Here is a 23131-nt window from a genome sequence, read left to right on the forward strand (position 1 = left end):
CACCATTCTTGATAGAAGAACATATATCTTATGGTCACTCTTCACATGTAAACCCAGACCGAAAGTACTCGTGTCTCACAGGGCCATTACAGAGACAGTGCACCTCACAGGGACATTAGAGAAACACGTGAACCTGACAGGGACATTAAAGAACCACGTGTATATCACAGGGCCAGTATAGAACCACGTGTATATCACAGGGCCAGTATAGAACCACGTATATATCACAGGGCCAGTATAGAACCACGTGTATATCACAGGGCCAGTATAGAACCACGTGTACCTCACAGGGACATCAAAGAAACCCGTATATATCACAGGGCCAGAATAGAACCACGTGTATATCACAGGGACATCAAAGAAACACGTGTACCTCACAGGGCCAGTATAGAACCACGTGTACCTCACAGGGACATCAAAGAAACACGTGTATATCACAGGGCTAGTATAGAAACACGTGTATATCACAGGGCCAGTATAGAACCACGTGTATATCACAGGGCCAGAATAAAAACACGTGTATATCACAGGGTCAGTATAGAACCACGTGTACCTCACAGGGACATCAAAGAAACACGTGTATATCACAGGGCCAGTATAGAAACTCGTGTATATCACAGGGCCAGAATAGAAACACGTGTATATGACAGGGACATCAAAGAAACACGTGTATATCACAGGGCCAGTATAGAACCACGTGTATATCACAGGGCCAGTATAGAAACACGTGTATATCACAGGGCCAGTATAGAAACACGTGTATATCACAGGGCCAGTATAGAAACACGTGTATATCACAGGACCAGTATAGAAACACGTGTACCTCACAGGGCCAGTATAGAAACTCGTGTACCTCACAGGGCCGGTATAGAAACACGTGTATTTCACTGGGCCGGTATAGAAACACGTGTAACTCACAGGGCCAGTATAGAAACACGTGTAACTCACAGGGCCAGTATAGAAACACGTGTAACTCACAGGGCCAGTATAGAAACACGTGTTACTCACAGGGCCAGTATAGAAACACGTGTAACTCACAGGGCCAGTATAGAAACACGTGTAACTCACAGGGCCAGTATAGAAACACGTGTTACTCACAGGGCCAGTATAGAAACACGTGTTACTCACTGGGCCAGTATAGGGGTACATGTATCTAACAAGATTGGCCGCCTCCCTGGTCTAGTGGTGGAGCGTCTGCCCGGGGAGCGGAAGGTCCGGGGTTTGAGCGGTAGAAAATGGTATTTGTTGTTACCCTGCCTGGCATTCGGCATTTAGCTGCTAAAACAAGGACTGGTCGGCTCGAAGTAAGTATACTGTGTCTGAGTGGGGTGTTCATGTTAAACGGCGACATGGTAGGCAAGCACTATAAAATCGGCATCAGTCCGGACTTGTAAACGCCGCTACACACACGCACACGTGCATACGCTATAGCTATAGCTATTTGCGTGCACTAATCTTGGATGCGACGTTAAACCCCATTTCACCTCACCTCACCTCACCTCACCTCAACTCACTAGATTTACTAAAGAGATCCAGTGAGATGATCCTTGGCTTTTTAACCAACTTTCCTTGAATATCATTACTATTATTTGCTATTTTTCACTGCAACTTAGGACGTGACATACAGTGATTAATGAGGATGTCGAGTGTTCAGGAGAGATAACAGTAAATAGAGACTTCCAGCTCAGGAATACACTTATATTGGGCAGTTTCAGTTGGAACCCCGAGATGCTTTCGGGGCAGACAAGGTCTTCGCCACTATCGTAACAAGCGATTTGTACTGGACCTGGTGGTGAAATGGTGGGTCGCCTGACTGGCTCAATGTGTATTATCGTACCTCGCTACTGGTCTGTCCCAGATAGGTCAGGGTGATGTGATAAAACGTCAATCCACATTCACTCCGTCAGGAAGGGACCGCCTCCGTGGTATTGTGGTAGAGCGTCCGCCCGGAGAGCGGAGGGTCCGGGGTTCGATCCCCGGCCGCATCATACCGAAAGACGTTGAAGATGGTACTTGTTGTTACATGTTGGCGCGGAGTCAGTATACTGTGTCTGAGTGGGGTATTCATGTTAAACTGCGGCATGGTATCTCAGTGAGCAAACACGCAGCCACGCACACACGTGCACGCACGTCGCTATATAAGTGCAATAATCTTAGACGCGACGTTAAACCCAATTTCACTTTACTTCAGTCAGGAAGGTGATCACTAACGCCACAAAAAAAATTACATTGTTGCAAGGTGTGTTTTTTTTGTTTTACACTATCAATTAGCAAGCTCTGTGAGTTGGCAGCCTATCAATTAGCAACCGCCATGACTTATCAGACGATGAAGTAGCATGCTGGTAGTTTGATAACGGATACCGTATGTTTATTGATACTCTGATAGAAGATGCTAATAGATAGATAATTGAAACGGTATGCTGACTGATAAGTAAACGGGCTGATATTTGATAGTCTGATAACTCTTAGAGCATGTTAAATCTTAGTCTGACAACTGATACGGTATGGTAATTGGAAGACAACTGACTATTGGGACCTATTGGCCTACATATTGTCTGTACCTTGTGTCAACTATCAGTGTTGTCACACACGGCAACGCTATCTACAGCCATTGTTGAACGCCGAAGCAATTAATCCGATCAAAGGAATATTGGCACAGCCGCCAAGGTCACCAGATACCATCCCCGACAAGACAACCACGGTCTTGATGAATGTGATCAAAGCGATGGTTTATAGCGGGCCGACCCTGTCACTGCCACGGCTATTAGTGTTGGCCTTGGGTCTACACAGATCACTGTTATATCACGCTGATCAGTAATAAGCAATGAGTTAGGGCACCACCCCACATCCCACCACCACCTCCCCACCCCTCTATCGGTACGTGACACCTGTGCGCTTCCACAAGACAAACGTCGTACCTTCAGGTCTGAGACGTCTTGCAACAGATGCTGTTAGCCTCCAGTGACGCCTTGCACAGAGATAGCGAGTGAGTGAGTTGGGTTTAAGGCTGCGGGAAGACCTGAGATGGTAGCACGTGGCCAGTGTGTAGGCTATGCGTGCATCAGTACAGAGAGAGACAGCAATCTTTTATGTACAAGCATATATAGTAAAGTCAGTATATAATTTCAGACACATCCAATCGTACCAAGGTTACGAGACACAATGAAATTATATACACTGTAAAATAAAATATATACACTATAACCGGCATATTTAAATATAATGTAACCATTCATAATAAACATAAGTTTGTCTGAATTAATCAAGTTTAAAAAATCCCATTAATATGTCTATGTACTGTAAATCCAAGATGGCACAGCAGCTTATCTGGTGAATCTATAGACATTTTCTGTTGATCATGCCATGAGCTCGAGATCGTTCGACGATTCTAACCTACACCTCCACCACATCTACCTGTACAAGCAGCTGGCAACTGTGGAGAATTACTAAGCTAATAAAACAGCTTCATCTGATGAATCTCACACCCCCGCTAGACTGACCAGGCGGTGTTTGAACAACGGACCACAGGACAGTTCACAATAAACACAAGTACTAACAGTTTATTCTGCCATAAGTTCACGCCAGTGTCTGACCACGTGCATGGCGTGCAGGGAGCTCCAGCGTGCAGTACATCACCTTGTAGTTTACTCAACGTGGTATCTCAGTGTTCCCCAACAATCCCAGTTTCATGAAGGCCATTGTCGTCAGCACCGGCTGTAGTGCTGAATCCACGAAGTGGATTAACTTTACTCTGGTATCAACATAAGAGGATTGCATATTGCAACCTGAAGGTGTATTTTAAGTTTTTGCTACCAGATAACCCAACAGCTGGCATGTACTGTTTGTCATGTAAATCACAGTGGTGTCGGCAGGAACCGAGATTTCAGTAAGCAGGGCGCTCGACAACACATTACAAAAACGTCTTTCAAAAGCCTGTCCTGCTTCTACCTGTAACGATCTTCTTGTACATTGTGTTCCGGTAGTGTTCATCAGCAGTTCATTTTCAAAATGACAAAGTCGCCCGAGTTTTCGAATAATGTTTTTTTCAGTAGGCAGAGAACTTATTCAAATTCGTTTGCAGCCATGGCAACATAGAAAGGATAAGGAATCATAAAACCTTGACACCCACCAAGATACAACCGTACTTTTCCCAAACCAAATACACTTGCTGCGTATTGATGGCCCTTAAAATCTTCACGTGTCTTGAATCGTATAACTTTCTTACTTTTTATGGCCAATCAAGTCAGGTATCTTGACGTCTGATGGCTGTGATGTAACGTACGCCACGTAGCAGATCAAGTCATACGCCAAGTACGTCACTTAGCAGATCAAGTGGTACAGCAAGCAGTACTTAGATCATGTGTTACGTCACGTGGCAGATCATGTGATACGCCAGGTACTCCAGGTAGCAGATCATGTGATACGCCTGGAGGCAGATCATGTGTTACGCCAGGAAGCAGACCATGTGTTACGCCAGGTAGCAGATCATGTGTTACGCCAGGTTGCAGATCATGTGTTACACCAGGTTGCAGATCCTGATGTGTCTGTACCTGTCGATCGGCTTGTGCCAGTGGTGACGGTTAGCAGCACAACATGGGTGGTGATCCCTGCTGTGATACTGCCAGAAAAAAAGCGCCACAAAACCGAAAGTTCTATCCCATAGCATGGTCCCTGATATAAATAGTTTGTCAAAGTCCTCCCTTCAAAAGCACCTAGTTGTACAGAATCTGCTGGTGACCTACGTAACACAGGCTTTGTGACCGAGATGACCCCACGACCACCGCCATTCAGTCAACACCTGGACTGCCACAGACACATTTCCACGAAACTGATTCAATATTAAAACTGCACCCCTTCACTTCCCGACTGCGGATGCTGCAAGCATCACTTGAAAGCCTGGGCGGATCTGAAACTAGAGTGTTTCCAATGCCGCCGTAGTGAAGCTGAAATACCCGACTAACAGCAGATTTCACATGTCACTCGGCAAACAGTTGATAGTCCCAGGCTGTGTACATTCTATAACAATATAGATACGCTTCTTTACGAGTAAAGTAGTATTGGAAACATATGTTATCCAATACCTTTAATAATAAATGATTAACTTGGCGATTCAATATTCCTTTGTGACAAACTAGTCACATATAATAAATTTCCTTAAATTGTTTCTACATTTGCAAGAAGCTCAAAATACCTCGATATAGGACGTCAAACGTTCCATGCCCATTTCAGACCTCAAAATTGAGATTTCTATAAATGTCGCCAGCACTTGTACCTTGACACCAAAGACCAGTCTCCACCCTGTCAGTGGGCACCCTGTCACGCCAGTTCACCTAAGTTCTGTCTGTTAGTGTACAGGAATACACCAGCCTTGGGGTAATCATCTGTGGTGATACGGCAGAAAAAAACCTAAAAGGACATATTTTCTAAGAGGGCTGTCGATCAATTTCAGAAGTACTTCATGTGGGTGAGCTACTCGTCAGTCATAGATTCAGATAGATGTGCATTACATGCAAGTGGTTAGTATATCAGCTCTCTGTATTCCAGCTACAGTTTACACATATAACTGGGACGCATCTGGCAAAGTGGGACTCAAACAATGAAGCCACACATTTCTGAACCGATCAGGTCCCACTGACATAATCTCACTCACACAGCACAGTGAAAACAGACAAATCAGATTACTTTACAGGCGTCGTAGTGATTCTGACCATGTCATTGCGGGTGTAGTGGTCAAGCCACACGCAACACCATAAAGAGGTTAAAGCAGCACAGCCCACACATAGCAGCAAAACAACTGATGCGACGTAACGTCATGCTGCACCCGAACAGAACCTCTTCCTAGTCAACAACTCACAGGCCTTCTTCCAACAAGAAAACAGCGTTATCACTATCCCCGTCATGGGGCACATTAGAGTTTCTTTCTTCATATAGTAATAAACATAAGCTGTAAAAAAAAAACATATCAAGCCTTAAGAAGAGATAGCCACATATGGGTCACTTTTGGTCATCAGAAAAGACATCAGATTAAATGTGAAATTAATACACAAAAGTCCCCTTCTCTGGAAAAAATAAGTAATGGCAGAAACTCACTGTTGATAAGTATCTCTTAGATAAGCTTGCAAAGTTTCATTCGTCTAACTGCAGGAGTTCTGAGAAAACTTGTCCCCATTGCAGACACTAAGCACTTAATTGAAAAGCGTGGGGCAAGGGCCAGAACTCTGTAAAAAATAATTTACGGCACCAGTCTTTAAATTAAGCCTTGACAAGTATCTCTTATGTAAGCATGCGAAGTTTCATTCATGTAACTTCAGTAGTTTCTGAGATAACTCTGTAAGAAATTATTTTAACCAATTTTCGAATTCATTTAAGATCATGATCAGTAACATCAGTGTGTAAAATTTTATTTCTGTAACACAAATAGTTTTAGAGAAAAGTTGTCACCTTTGAGGGACGGACGGACGGACAAACATAATCCTATAATCCTATTGGACATTTTGATTCAATCCACATGCGGTCAATGCCAGGAATATAAGATGCCCCGGGACCTCGCTCAAACCTTTTACAACCGAGGAGCTGTTCCTCTACCCCACCATCACCCACCATTCATCCCCTCCCCAAAGTGCCTGGGGATGTGCAGGTGGTGAGCAAGAGTGCTGGAGTGGTCAGAGTGATCTGACCGCTGGTCAGTCAGGGGAGTAATGAGGTGAGATAACGAGTGCAGCTGGCCACCAGTGGCTACGGACAGGCAATTATACATTGTCAAAAGTTTTCAAAAACTGAAGCCAAGTTTAATTCCTCGTTCAGGTAGAAACAAAATACCCAGCTACCCCAGTAGACAGAGTGAAACGCACGGAGAGGACACACTGCAGCTGATCAAAAGCTCACTGGAATATCACTGTCCAAATCGGAGACCCCAAGCTAATCCGTGGCGCAGGTAGCCCCGTCAGTGTTTTCAGCAACCTGCAGGTTACGCTTAGGTGAGGATGTTTGTGTCAAATATTTGAAATTTTGCAATTGGGATATACTCCTCACATAAAAAGTAGCAACTAAAAAATTATGCAACAGCAAACTGTAATGTACGTACCCACACACCCGACATGCCTTCACTTAGGAGATAAACAAACTGTAATGTACGTACCCACACACCCGACATGCCTTCACTTAGGAGATAAACAAACTGTAATGTACGTACCCACACACCCGACATGCCTTCACTTAGGAGATAAACAAACTGTAATGTACGTACCCACACACCCGACATGCCTTCACTTAGGAGATAAACAAACTGTAATGTACGTACCCACACACCCGACATGCCTTCACTTAGGAGATAAACAAACTGTCAAGTTCCGTTAATCCGACATTGCTTCTTTGCATATGATTATGTCGGATTAACGAGTATGTCGAATTTACGAATTTAGGTAGTATCAAAGTTCGTGGTCGAAAATTGGACAACTACACGGTAGATAACGCTACGAACACGTAATAAAAAATGAAAAAGGAGTTATTCATATTGTTATGTGACATTGTTAGCGGAATGTTTTCTAATCATGCAACCTCTAAAGTTTAACACAAAACTACTGTTACGGACTGCATGACTGATTCAAAATACTTTTTAAAGTACTGTAAAATAAAAGGCTGCCCCTACACCCTACATACGTTCACGTACATTTCTTAGCATGACACCAGAGCATTTAGAGGAAAGCCTCCCTCACAAAGCAAACTAAACTAAAGGAGCAACCATCAATACCAATGTGTCACAAGTGCAAATGAAATCAGTATCATACTTCATGTGAGTTTAGTCAACATTGCCACCAGTCCACCGTGTACTGGTGCAAGTGTACTCTACGCGCTTTAGCCGAGTCTTCGGTGTGGCGCTTTAACCACTACCTACCCCACCGCCCCTTTAGGTTCACGGTAGCTTTGTCGGTACAAATGTACGCATCACTGGCGTGATATACCGCTGCGGTATTAATCTAGGTACTAATTATAATTCATCAGTTTATGTAAAACGTTTTGAGCAATACTCCAACTCTGCCGATCTAATGATTAAAAACATGTGTAAAGCTTTAAGGACATGATTGGGTTGCGCAACCTGAGCGCTTTGTACTCGGTGTCTCATCTCCCTTGTTAAGCGGGGATGTATGATTCTGGTCGTGTGGAAGTTCTGAGGAAGGAGGAGAGATGGCGCCTGGGATTTTATGTCTTGATTAGGTATTTTTTTCAACATCATTATTTTTTCAAGAATTTTCGGGGACAATTATTATTTATCGATAAAATCACAGCTTGGCAGAACAGTACTACAGATATACCACCGCATGTCAGCTTGATGTGGGAGAAAAGCCCAAAGTGTTGCAGGTGTCAGACGTTTACCACTTTGGTGAAACCCACGAGTACGGGTATGGTGCTGACAAACCTAGAAACAAAATCGGGGACGAACCGGGATTTGAGCCAAGAATCATAGGTTTCTGGCGTGCCAAAGGGACGCAACTCTGCACAGCGAATTGCGATACCTCAGATGACTCGGGCACCCTCGCCCCAACGTGTATCAAGACTAGTTGGGTAAACACTTCAGTCATGTACAACTGCTCCTTGTAGGTTTAACAAATTGACGGTCACTGTAATTGGAAATGAAAATTATGGTTTTACTTTTGTATGATTAAGAACATTAAGCTGAGTGTGACCAAGGATGAAGCGGTTCCCCGGTAGACGGGTATCAGTCGGATAGATCATGTCTTGTGTACTAAGACTGTACTCCAGTCTTCAGAGAGGTCGTTCCGATGCCATACATTATGTGAAGACAAAGACATGTTAAAATGGTTTCAGTTGTGTGAACAATTGTACCAGCACTCGAATGATTCGTGAGTTCGAGTTCCAAAGAAAGGAAATACATGAACTCCTCTGCTATAAAGATAAAAGGAAAGAATTGTTAACGAGGGGTTTTGCTGGTCGATGGTAGGCGTTAAAACAATCGTCAAAATGGTAGAATGAAACTCGTTTCAAACACAGTAACCGTGTTATATTTGATGTATTGGTGTACAGTGATGTACACCTACCTGTTCCTGCATCTCCAGCATTCCCACAGAAGATAATGAGCTCCCATAACTCTACTTAATAACCTCAAGTCCTACAGGTGCTTCACTAATTAACACAACAAAGTCATACAGGTGCTTCACTACCTGTCTCTATTCGTGAAGTGAGCCAGTCGGGCAAATCACTACCAAAATGGTTAACAACTCTCCAAAGAAATGTTTGATTTCATATGATTTGTTTAATCCTGTCCAAATGCTCTTCGAACTATACTCCGCCCAAATACTAGCCTCAGTCAATATTTCCTCTGCAAATATTTTTACCCCAAAGCAAATATGATAATTGCAAGACAGAGGAGGTGCATGCTGCTAGACAATGCCTGCTAGCTGATAGAGAGGAGGCCTGTCATCCCTGACCCCTGCCTGACCCCTGTAAGCACCCTCATTACCGTCGCTGTCCGGGATGGCGTTTGGCGTCGTCGTAACGCCGCATTGTCATCCTAAACACAACTGCCTGACAAAACACGGAATCCCTTTATCTGATGGGATTATCCCTTAATCTAATTTATGGCGGCAGGATGACTATAAAGTTTGATCAGAAGTGCTGATAGGAGGAGAAAGTCAACATTGTGTCATGCTAGGATGGGCCTGTTTCATTGAGTGGACAATGCACTGTTGTAAATCCATCTCCAAATTTTGATATTTAAACTTTTATGGCTAGAAAAGTCTATGCCAGGGTAAGCTATGTATCCCCACAGTGCCCGTAAGAGCTGCTTCAGGCACGTCACACGCCGTTACAAACGTTCATACTACGCATCTATTGTTTAGCAAGGTTAAACAGTCACAGAGGATGTCAATGCGGAAAGTATTATATATTCTATATGTCAACGATTGCTAGCGATTGACGTAGTATGTGGACGGCGGTGTTCCTAAGGAAGAAAACATGAATCAGTAACAGCTGCACCACACAAAGACGTGTACGACAACGACGCACATTGCCATGTCGATTTGAGATACATAGCTGCTTTATTAGCCGTTAACAACAGGCGCAACATGGGCAATACCAGGATGTACTTCAGATGTTTACATGCAGTGACTGTTTACTTCACACTGACTCAAGCCCGGGTCACACTCGACCCACACGTAATACAACACTCGGTTCCTGAGTTACTGGTGGAAATGTAACCGTGTTTATTAGGCGTTCTACCGTTAGCTGCGAGTGTGATGTACAAGCAATATACAGACTTAGTGTGGTGAAGTTCCTCACTACCTGCCCTGATCCCCACGCCCATAATACATACACATAATACATATGTAAGTCTGTATAGTTTGACCATTTAGTTTATACTGGCTTCGTCAGCTGCTGACATATTAAGATTATTAGCTGAGCGTGTTTCTGTGTTATCAATGTCGTATAATAGGAATGGAAATTGTATTACGCGAGACTTGGGTAAGCTCAATACTAACCTTTACGACACAGAAACATACGAGGGGTATGTCATTCTTAAAATAGCCGATGCGGAAGACGGAATTTCGCTCGATGAATTAATTTCACAAACTGCGCATGAATTCAATGTTTGGGTGAACAGCCCAATTTAACATATAGTGCCAAATGATTTGCAGCCCCGTTGTATTCAGAATCGCACACACATCGGGTAAAACCCCATCTGAACTCATTGGGAGCGAAAGTTTAAAGTCTGGAGCTAGGCAGTAGTTCCAGCTAGGTGACCTCCTATTTCCTTGAACATGACACAAAGTTTGTCGGACTGGATTATGGCATCGGTAACAATCTGCAGTAGCAGCCAGGTTCGAGTAACTTCTACAAGGCGGGACTATAGTCAAAAGTTCATAACCCTCGTTCAGGGGCGTTAACAAATCATGTTTACAAATTAATACAAAATGAAAACAGTACAGCTAAGAGTCACACAGCTACATTATGCTTTGAGTGATAGATAGAAAAAACTAAGAAGAAACCTGGCAAAAGACAGATACGAACATTGTAGCCCACCTGGCTACATAGACGGCATTCTAATGATTTGAACAAAATAGGTGATCGTGGTGAGGAGAAACATCCCAAAGTTGAGCTTCCTCAGTCGGTAAAAAAGGGGAAGAAGCGGTTTACAGAGCCTATACACCTGCGAGAGCATCGTGAAAACAAGATCAAAATCTAAAAATATCACCAAACACTAAAAAACACAAAAAATAGAACATATTTAGAGCCCAACTACTAACTACACGCGTAACAAATTCCATTCCATTTTGGGAACATAGCTTTCTCAGAACGGCTTCCGGTGCAGCCATATTGAAAATCGGATTTGGTCCTCTTGAACAAAGATTTAGGTAACACCATTGGTGAAACAAGCTTTCAGCTCCATTGATCCAGTGGATTCTCAGATTGTTTTTTTTACAACGGACGAAGGACAAACAGGCCAGATGAAAATGAAAAACGAGAGAGCGGAAGGCATGTGAATGATGTGGGAATATGTACTTTTTTAAAGCTGTGTCACAAATGTCAGATCATGGTAGGGGGACTCGCAGAGATCCATGTCGTAGAGGTTTACCATTCGGTGAAACCCACAAGCTAACGTATGCTGCTGACAGACTTAGAATCATAATCACGCGGAACCTGGAATGCGAACCCAAGATCTGCGGATCCGGGCACTGCTAAGGAACAAAACTCTGTACATCGTCTTCCGCCGCCTCAGACCACACGCTTCCCGTATTTCGAGATTGCCAAAAGTCGGGCCGGACCGGGACCGAGTTGTATTGGCAAATTACTCCATTATCGGCGACCATGCCTAGATATCATCGATGCAACACACACACATGACATTAATGAACAATCACCAACCAAAAACGTGCACCATAATTAAGTGATTTCGAGTAAATCGCTTGAAAACCAGAGCTGTGTGTAAGCGTCGCTGATCTAGGTAACATGTAAAAGAACAATCGTTAAACGAAATAGGATTTGAAACTATCAAATACTTCTAGCTATCGTGATTTCCATCTGTCGGCATAGCGTTTACATTTATATAATTTTTTAATTTGAAGTTTACACGATATACGGCTTTTCCATTGGACGAGAGGTCGGTCACATGACCGCGAAATTGACGTTCATAAGTGTATGGACGACACAATTTGACGTTCATTTAAGAATTGACCTTCACTTTGTGTGAGTTCATTGGAGTATGAACCTTCATAGAGTGAGGGCCAAACTGTATGAACGTCGGAGCTTGTTATTATAGTGTCTCAGATCGCGGTATTTAAAGAAAACAAGGTGCTCAAAGTGAAGCCCTTTTCCCTCTCCATTATTCTGCAATCCATTTCTATGTATTACCCGCTGGTCCGGCCCGGCCCGACTTATCTTGGCCCGACTTTTAGGCAATCCCCCGTATTTCCTCTATTTGGATACGGAGATATTGGTTCCCGAGATTGCTCGTACCCCGGAACCGTCCCCACGTGCAGGTATACGTGCATACATCCAGACACTCTCCCACTGAGGTGCACGGGATAGCCAGGTGTTCCCCCACGCACGTTGTCCTAGGCGTGTGTGAGGAGTGTTAGTTCCATCACTGTCACCTGTTATCTAAACTATGTTACTTCCGGACCTTAACTAGAAAACACTGAAGACTATATTCAAACAGTCAGACTATCTGCAGGTAGCTCAATTCCCGCGCCAATATTCCTGTTCTCGGATAGAAAATACATCCAGACACATTCCTGATTCAAGATGTAGGTTTAATTACGTTTACTAAAAACATTTGTTATAGTTGCAGCAACACGTTTACATGTATACAGTCTATATGTAATGCCTATGTTGTATCAGCTCAGCAGCTGGTGTGTAACGGTTGATCAAATTATCAATGCCTTGCCGTTGTACAGGGCCCGATATCGGTACGCCACAGAATGTCTGAATCGATAGCTACGACACTGGACCGTCTCGCAGTCCCTGAATCATAATATTTTACTTTCCGCCCAGCTCTATAATGAAGCAAGTCTAGATTTCCACAGTTTCTGAAACGCCTATTTCACAGGGGCTCCTTTTCAAATTAAATATTGTTCCTGATTTCTATCAAAATTATATATTTTCAGAAACTAGGCGTCAGTCTACTACGACACATGCAGTGAAAAGAAATGAAAAATATAGTGATAACCAACACACTGTTTTCCTAGAAACCTAATTATATATGTGAGGGTACGGGTGGCCCAGTCTTCCAATCCCCGCAACATGCCGTGCTGATTTGTCATTCCTTTGTAAATATACAGTACAGTATATGCATGCAAACACAAATATGCAACTGTGTTGATATAAATGGGGCTTACAGTATTATGTTGAACAAGCTAGCAGGTTGAGCGTGAAGGTATTGTCGTCCCACTATTACAGCACTATTAGATTCCCCTGAAGTAGTGTAGCTTCAGTATTGCACATCAGGCGAGAGGGCACTGAGGGTACTAGACGTTGGTGTTTGGTGTCTGGCAGGCAGGACCTCATGTCGGGTGTTATTTCTGCTTTGTCAGTTATTCCTCTGCCCGAGGCTGCCCGCAGTACCCAAGATTCCCCAGCTATCTGCCAGGTTATAATATATCCTGTGTCGTTCACATATATAGGGACCAGCCTAAAAATCTAAAAACGTATCTCTTCTTGGAAGGCAGTAGTCCTGTGCCATGACTGTGGATTATTATTATTATTGTTGTTGTTGTTGTTGTTGAAAGCCAAGGCAAGTCGACATCAAATTAAATCAAGGCCAGTTTCCTTGAAAAAGCAAAACAGGAACGGGTCTTTTGAAAAACAAAATTACAATTATTTTAACGAAATGCTTCACAGACTAATTATAAGTGATAGTCTAGGACATCTTCCCGAGGCAAGTCCAGTTTCCACCCTTGCCGAACTAGACTGGAATTCCTGGGCTCGATCGTAGCGCCACCAGTGGTTATTACGAGTTATGTCCCTTCTAAGCCTCTCCTATGGATCAAACAGATTCCACTTCTCGTATCACTTGCTTTGTTTCAAACAAAAATGGCGGCGCCCAGTCCAGACGATCTGATCGAGATCAAGATCTATTTTGCGATAAAACGATCTATATTGCGATAAAACGGGTCTCACATCGCGAAGTGCATCAAATCACGCGAGCATCTTGATTAAATACATGAAAAGATCTGGAAAATATCTGTTGACAACGAGTTGGCGGTGCGCATGTTTTGCAAATGCTGCAAGCGACAGCGAAATGTGCACGATTTCGTTGCGCGATTTTGATTGGACTATGCATAGACTCGTTTGTCCAGCCAAAATCTAACTCCATAATACCAGCCAAGTTCGGCAAGGGTGGAAACTAGACTTTTATAGACAGTTAACTCTCTTGCCCCGGGAAGATGAGTCTAGGACGCAATACCCGCCGATTGATCACAGTTTATCATAAAATGACAGAACAGCCACACAGGACAGGAATAAATTGGCAGTCAAATTCGACTAACCACAAAATGTACAGGGCAGGTTGTACCCGAGAAATGATTGCAGGGTGATTGTGTCCACCTGGCCGTTCTTCCCAGTGTCGATGATAGAGGTGGAGGTGGCATATGGGGGCTATTTGCAAGTTTCACACCTCCACTGTGCACCTTTCCTGTTACCGGTCTGTCATACACAGCATGTCACGGGACTGTCGACACAGCCTTTCTGAAACACCATGCCATGGGCCTGTTGACACAAGGTTGTCGGAATTGCTGAAGGAAATGTGCAGGGAAGTATAGTTAATATGAATGAACACGCCTTGTTCTTACACAGCTCTCGGTGCCGTATCACAATGATACACCATACCATGTAAACACGGGAACATGTGGACCATGTTAGTAGCGATAATGGTGATAGGAAGCCAACACGGCATATGAGAGAGAGAGAGAGAGAGAGAGAGAGAGAGAGAGAGAGAGAGAGAGAGAGAGAGAGAGATGTAATTCTACTGCGACGATGATTTCTACAACAATGCATCCGCGTTCCGCGTTGTGAAGACTCAACCCCACCCAGCCCCCAGTATGTGGTGAGTGAGTGGTTTGGGCTTAGTTACTTCAATAACGTAGGACTTGTCAACCCAGGTGATAAATCTCCATCTGTCAACACCACACAGGTGGGGAGACAAAAGGTGGGGTTAGGGGACAAAGGGTGTGAGATCGGGAGGTTCATAAATCAACGGGAGGTCCAAAGAGACAGTCACATTATTTGAATTGGAACCGCATATTTCATAATTCAAATTCAAATCACATATACATGCCATACATACATCACACACAAACATACCAGACACATATCTCACACAAACATGCCAGACACACATCTTTCACAAGCATGTCAGACACACATCCCACACAAACATGCCAGACACACATCCCACACAAACATGCCAGACACACATCTCACACAAACATGCCAGACACACATCTCACACACACATGTCGGATACACATCCCACACAAACATGCCAGACACACATCTCACACAAACATGCCAGACACACATCTCACACAAACATGCCAGACACACATCTCACACAAACATGCCAGACACACATCTCACACAAACATGACAGACACACATCTCACACAAACATGACAGACACACATCCCACACAAACATGACAGACGCACATTCACAAACGCACACATACATGCCAGACACATCAGAGCTACTTTCAGTTGACACCAGATGGTGTTATAGTCGGTGCGTGTTGTGGCTGTGGTCGAGGTACATCGCTGTAGCAGTGAGGTGGTGTTAAGTGGTACCAGTGAGGTGGTGTTAAGTGGTTCCAGTGAGGTGGTGTTAAGTGGTACCAGTGAGGTGGTGTTAAGTGGTACCAGTGAGGTGGTGTTAAGTGGTTCCAGTGAGGTGGTGTTAAGTGGTACCAGTGTATTGGAGTAACGTGTGGCTCGCAGTTAGAGCGGGTATCAGGCGGCAGGCTTGTATCAAGTGGTTGTCGGGAGCAGTTAGTCTCTCTTACAGACCCTCATACAAACATATCAAATACAGTCCATGTAAGTCTATAATGTTTGGCAAGTCTAGATTACTGCAGTATCTGAACATGAAGAGAGTCTCCTTTTATTATATTTTTTATTAAGGGGATGTGGTTGTCAGGTGTATACCCTAGACTACATGTTGGGGGATGCGGCCGTCAGGTGTATACCCTAGACTACATGTGGGGGGTGTAGCTGTCAGGTGTATACCCTAGACTACATGTTGGGGGATGTGGCTGTCAGGTGTATACCCTAGACTACATGTTGGGGGATGTGGCCGTCAGGTGTATACCCTAGACTACATGTGGGGGGTGTAGCTGTCAGGTGTATACCCTAGACTACTTGTTGGGGGGTGAGACTGTCAGGTGTATACCCTAGACTACATGTGGGGGGATGTGGCTGTCAGGTGTATACCCTAGACTACATGTTGGTGGTTTCCTCACAGAACAGCCCGGGACAAGGACAAATTTGATTATCATTTTCTTTCACCTAGTTTCACTTTCAGAGCCGGCTCTGTGCGACACCACAGCCATGCTATAATATTCCCCAGTTGCCAAGTAGGTCAATATGGACGTTTCCTCATGGAACGTGAATGCAATAACTGAGAAAGCTACCGCTCATATTCCCTCAATCACGAGGCAGATGTGTTGCTGCACAGCAAGCGGGTGAATGAGAGCACTGACTGCACACTCCAGACTTAATAGCATTGTAAACCTGGCATGTCAGTCTGGCTACGTCAACATGATGTGGTTAACTTCAGTGTATGCACAATGAAAGAACACGTTCTATCAGTGACCAGCAGACAGTGACTCTGTCCTCATAACAATAGTGGTGCAGTATGAAACAAGCGATGGACAAGATGACCGATGACCGACAATCACGCCAGTTACCACATTAGCTCGGCCAGCTTCACGTGCATGTCACACGCAAGTTCACGGTCTGCTGGACACAGAGCTGCAAATCCGTTACTTGGTACTATTAATACACTAAAAGAGAATAAAATGGTACTGCTGAAATGACGTCACTTTACTGCGATGATCTCTACAATGCATCCGCGTTTCAATGTCACGCTATCTCTCTCCCCCCTCCCCTTCCCCTTCCCCTTCCACCACCACTACCGCGACGTAGCCTGCCTCAGACGGAGAGGCCTGGTTACTTCCATGACATAATAAGGTGGGATCGACTTGTCATCCCCAGGTGATAAATCTCCAACTGTCAACACCGCGGGCTGGCTAAGTGTCTACGTATACAAGACGGCTTCGTGACTCTGGTTAGCGAGGTTGAGTCGCTTAATGTTTATTTCAGAGGATGATTCCCTATAATACAGCGGGGATCAGTTGGACTTGCCCCCTCAATACGCCATCTAATCTACTGAAGGACGAGAATATCGATCTCTAGTTGAGGAAACTTCATTATAACAACGGACCAAAAAAACTTAGATCCCCGTTCCAATGTGATAACACAGACTTATAGGTTTAACTGGCCGTTGACTCTCTGCAGACACGATAACAACATACTGCACGTGCTGCAATAGACAGCTTCACGCACGATGTAAATAGCAACTTACCTCATTCGTGTGTGTCCCGTTGGAGCGAGGGGGTCGAGGCGAGTCCAGTATCTGACGCCTCTCCTCCGCTACACCCTCTGTCATGGCCTTGCTGGTGCCGATCATTCAGTGTTAAACGCGCAAGGCTTGTATTGACTGCTTGTTGATATCACTTCGTTCAGAACCTCCTTTAAGGCTTTACCTCGGTGTGAAATGAGCACGGATTTCCCCTGCTGTAGAACTCGTCTCGCTTTGGCGGCAACAGCTGCCTGTATGGGGAAATCCCAATGCTGCGACACAGTCATATGGGCTGACCTCTGACCCGTGGAGGTGAGCCATGCCGCTCGAAGCTGTCGTGCAGGTCACACAGCAATATATCCTCTATGAAAATCGCAGGAAGTTTGTGAAAACCAAGTCAGCTAATACCCCATGCCTTAGCTCTCATCTATCGCATAGCCCTGTCCTATTTTACAGACGGTCACTGTCTATTTGACAGCGGCCAGTTCTTACCAGACCTTAGGTTTTTCACGGAACACAGTCAAATCTGTATGTGATGCTTCGTCCCCCTTGTACTGGCTCGACACCAGATCTGTTTGTAGGTAGGTACATGCCACTGCTTTGTGTCTTGCTCAGCACTGGATGAGGACCTCGAGATGCCGTATGACCACAGATACTGATCAGCAGACAGTTAAATTACAACACAACATGCTTCTAGATACAGGCATAGTCTGTCAATTGTTACTGAAAGTAAACACTTCTTCCTGATTCTACTGATTAAAGCATGTCGCTACGATGTGACGGGATTAGATGCAGAACCTCACGATGATATAGTCCCTTTGCTTGTACATTACATCAGCAGCTGGACAGACACATAATTGATGCAGCGCGGACAACGCTGGCATACATGAGTGAGTGAGTGAGTTGGGTTTTACGCCGCTTATTAGCAATATTTCAGCAATATCACGAACGTGGGAAGGCATTAGGGCAGGATGTGGGACATGACTCACGGAATGAGTGAGTGAATGAGTAATACTATGGTTTTACGGCACTTTTAGCAATATCACGGCAGGGACACCAGAAATATGCTTCACATAATGTACCCATGTCGGGAATCGAATCCAACTCTTCAGTGTGACTAGCAAACGCTTCAACCATGCACTAGGCTACCCGCCCCGACTGCCCCTTGCCGAATGTGATTTGACACAGGTATATGTACCGCCCATCTCGTTTAAATTACTGCAGCCTAAAGGAAGATAACTTTTCACATGGATGTTCATGGTTTGGGCCTGTGGCAAGATTATGTCCCAAGTTATGTCGGAAGATCGTGACTGCTGAGTGGTAACAACGTGTGTCCTAGCTTACTGTGTAGAACTATACACCGACAGTGTGTGTTGTCATACTATCCACACCCTGGCTGATTAGTAACAGATCGCCAGGTGAAGCTGGAACAATACCGACAATGCCGCTGAAACAGTACCGGCTGCCTGAAACAGGTTATGGTTGCATGGAGACATCTCACGGAGACACAAGTCACACGGAGACACTAGTCACATGGAGACACTAATCACATTGAGACACTAATCACACGGAGACACTATTCACATGGAGGCATCACACGGAGACACTAGTCACACGGAGACACTAATCACATTGAGACACTAATCACACGAAGACACTAGTCACATGGAAAAATCACAAGGAGACACTAGTCACATAGAGACATCACTCACAAACATATTCACACTCAATTACAACTGTACAAATCGAATATCAAACATAATTATCACGTGAACGGAAACGTGACACTGATTGCGAGTTGATACAATATGGTCACTGTACATTCTTCATTCCATCCCGTTTTACATGTAAATCTTCAACACTTTATTTTTTGTTTGTGTGAGATAATTAATCTATAGCCTTGCTCCAGGGCTGTCCTGGAAGATAAGTCCTTGGATGTGTAGTAATTATACTCTTCTAATAGGCAAGTCCAGATCAACGGGTAGTACGCCAGTCTGCTATGGGGACAACGTGTTCTTATTGTTTATATAATCTAGAAATTAGGATTTAAAGTAATAATCATTGCATGAGAGACTTGTGTACGTCTAGTCAATCTATGAAGTGGAATACCCCTCCTAGATAGACCCACCTAAACACATGGATGTCACCATATGCTGGGCCTGTGTCATGTGGTTCAGCTTATCAGTAATCCTTGTTGATGTTGAACTGTGTGTTAGTTGTGGGTAGTCCATGTCTTTATCATCTTCATCAGACAGTCTGTCACAGATGTGTCTGTATGGCCCCTCGACCCACATTCCAACCCTCCTCGAATGACGGCCAAATGTCTTCTTGTATCGTCTGGGTGATGTAAGAGTACCCATGTTGGGGATGCTGTGTACATATCACAACATTAAACCCGTGTTCAACAAATCAAGCGCACCCTACAATGTTTGCAGGACGTGTTGTATCCTTCACAGTACCCTGGTTAAAACCGAAACTGGCTTCATATATATATACTTCATGGTCCGTGAAACTGCTTTGATAACCCGGGGACCAGGGTTAGAATAGAGCCACAGTTCGACTAACGCTTTGTCTCTGAAAACATGTGTCTGGGGTTGTCTCTGAATAAAAGTTTGATAGAAACAAATAACTCCATCTAAATCGAAAAGGGGTCCCAGGGATATGCGAGATTCCGAATCTGAGGAAAATCGAGACTCGTTTCATATATTTAGTGATTTTGTATTAAAGGGGTGGCCGAAGGGAAAGTAATATGGTCCATAGACTAGGAGACACACTAGTCCAGAGTTCTCCATGGCTTGTCGCGTGAGTTACATTGGCCGGCTGATCAGGCGCTGGGGCAGGGCTGATCCTGGGTCTTTGATGGGGTCGTTGCTCGTTTTAATCGGTTTGCCCGGTCCAGACTGGATTACCAGTATTTACAGACTTCCGTGATATGGTTGGGATGTTGCTGACTGTGTTGTACAACATTCTCTCACTCAGTCCCTGGCTTTGATTACATGCCTGTCGGCTTTCAGTCTATCACACACATGTTGCCATGAATACATCTGTGAAAACAGAAGCTTCATCTTCTTCTAGTTTCATATATTCCCAAATTCCAATATCTACATATGCTATTGACCTAACGATGATATATATCTAAGATACCATCGATATCGATCCCTGCTGTAAGGTTGGGACAAAAATAATGTTGCATGTGTTTTTTCCAGATACTCGCAAGTACTGAGTCCTCTGAAAACTAAATCCATGGAACGGTTACAACTCACTCACTCACTCACTCACTCACTCACTCACTCACACACTCTCTCTCTCTCTCTCTCACACACACACACACACACACACACACACTCACACGTATGCATGAACATGCACATACATGCACACACGAAAGCACACACACGCACGCACGAATACGCACATACATGCACGACCATACGCACCGACGCACGCACACATAAAGACGCACGACCGTACACACATGCACGCGCGCAGGCACAGGCCATGTTATCGTGTTTAGGATTAGTCTTCTCACTAAACACATTTGTACGTCACTTTGTAGGCAAAATACCAACATGTTTTGTCAGAAAACTGACCCAGGGCAGAATACTAATATATATATGATGAATCCATATAATGAAATAATGTATTCGGTGATTCGGCGTTATGTGACAGCCAAGCATATCCGTCATATATCTAAGTTGAGAACAATAGCGGGAGAGATGCGGGACAGGGGAGACAACTCTATCAAACCCTCGGACTCTTCTGTTCAGGTACAAATGTATAACATGCTTGATGTAGTGTTTGTTGTGTTGAAATTCATTAGTTGACATGCCATGTCCTGACTTCATGGACGAACAAATGACGTGTGGATAAGTTTCCAAGGATAAAGTGTGCACACGCCACTTTCAGTCACTGAGTCACGGCTGCCTCCTGCCAGACAGTGAACCGGCACATAGCGAGGCCTGAAGACAAGAGTCATGGCTGCCTCCTGCCAGACAGTGAACCGGTACATAGCGAGACCTGAAGACAAGAGTCACGGCTGCCTCCTGCAAGACAGTGAACCGGTACATAGCGGGGCCTGAAGACAAGTGTCACGGCTGCCTCCTGCAGACAGTGAACCGGTACATAGCGAGGCCTGAAGACAAGAGTCATGGCTGTCTCCTGCAGACAGTGAACCGGTTCATAGCGAGACCTGAAGACAAGAGTCACGGCTGCCTCCTGCAGACAGTAATCCGGTACATAGCGGTGCCTGAAGACAAGAGTCATGGTTGCTCCTGCAAGACAGTGAACCGGTACATAGCGACTCTTGAAGACAAGAGTCATGGCTGTCTCCTGCAGACAGTGAACCGGTGCATAGCGAGGCCTGAAGACAAGAGTCATGGCTGTCTCCTGCAGACAGTGAACCGGTTCATAGCGAGACCTGAAGACAAGAGTCACGGCTGCCTCCTGCAGACAGTAATCCGGTACATAGCGGTGCCTGAAGACAAGAGTCATGGTTGCTCCTGCAAGACAGTGAACCGGTACATAGCGACTCTTGAAGACAAGAGTCATGGCTGTCTCCTGCAGACAGTGAACCGGTGCATAGCGAGGCCTGAAGACAAGAGTCACGGCTGCCTCCTGCAGACAGTTAACCAGTACAAGCAGAGACCGACGAAGCGTCTCCTGTCCCATGCATAGCAGATATCGATGTTTTCGACCGTCAGTCTCAGTGAATCAGCATGGGTTATTTTAATGCTTAGTATATTTTTGTCATAACTTATAGTGATTCCAAGAAGATATGAAAAACTTTCAATGGTTGTATGGGGCCAACATGAAAGTCATAAATACAATTCTTGGGCATGACTTATTTTCGACACATACTTCCTAATCTCTTTTCAATGAATTTGCATTTTTCGGCACAAATTCCATTTCAAACATGGTAGGGGTCATGTGGTTGCAAATTAATTTCTTACCCCAGTCTTCATTGAACCAATTTATTTTTATCTAAAATTACCCCGCCACAGATGACTTTTTTACACACCTTTTGCAGGATAGAGTGATGGCTCAAGAGACATAATCAAATTTAGGAGCAATTCCTTCACTGTTCAATATCATAAATGAGGTCGTCCTGACACTGACCTACTTGAAACTGTGGACAATTACCTTCTATAGTGTCATGGTGGTGACAGTGCAAGGAGTGTATGCATGGGGCCGACATACAACTGAAGTCATAAATACATTTCTTGGGGATGACTTATTTTTAACGCATACTTCCACATCAATTTTTCCATAAATAGAAAAAAGTAACGGGGAAAAATAGTAAAAACTACCTGGAGATGCGGGGTATCGATCCCCGTACCTCTCGCATGCTAAGCGAGCGCTCTACCATCTGAGCTACATCCCCTCACGCTAACACAGGGTACCGCTACTCTAAATAAGATTGGTGGACGCTTTGTTATCGTATGCGATTGCGCGCGAAATATATAAGGGGACTTAACTCTTCCATTCCTACTTATACAAAAGACTACAATAAACACGCCTGTGTTGAGGAAATGACACAAGCTAT

At 44.4% G+C, this 23131-nt stretch overlaps 1 protein-coding gene and 1 non-coding gene across 3 annotated transcripts in view; both read right to left on the bottom strand.

Moving 5' to 3' along the window:
- Positions 1–17743, bottom strand: part of LOC139466668 (DNA damage-regulated autophagy modulator protein 1-like) — a 47608-nt gene extending 29865 nt beyond the window's left edge. For both annotated transcript variants that reach the window (XM_071248266.1, XM_071248265.1), the window contains exon 1: positions 17593–17743. In XM_071248266.1, coding sequence (XP_071104367.1) covers positions 17593–17697 — 105 coding nt within the window. In that variant the 5' untranslated portion in view covers positions 17698–17743. The remainder of the gene's footprint in view (positions 1–17592) is intronic.
- Positions 17744–22896: 5153 nt separating this feature from the next.
- On the bottom strand, positions 22897–22969 carry Trnaa-agc (transfer RNA alanine (anticodon AGC)). The gene has a single exon. It is a non-coding gene; the product is annotated as a tRNA-Ala (tRNA).
- Positions 22970–23131: the final 162 nt, after the last annotated feature.

The sequence above is a fragment of the Haliotis cracherodii genome, unplaced genomic scaffold (assembly GCF_022045235.1).
Source record: "Haliotis cracherodii isolate W230 unplaced genomic scaffold, xgHalCrac1.p SCAF_19, whole genome shotgun sequence".
NCBI classification, from domain to species: domain Eukaryota; kingdom Metazoa; phylum Mollusca; class Gastropoda; order Lepetellida; family Haliotidae; genus Haliotis; species Haliotis cracherodii.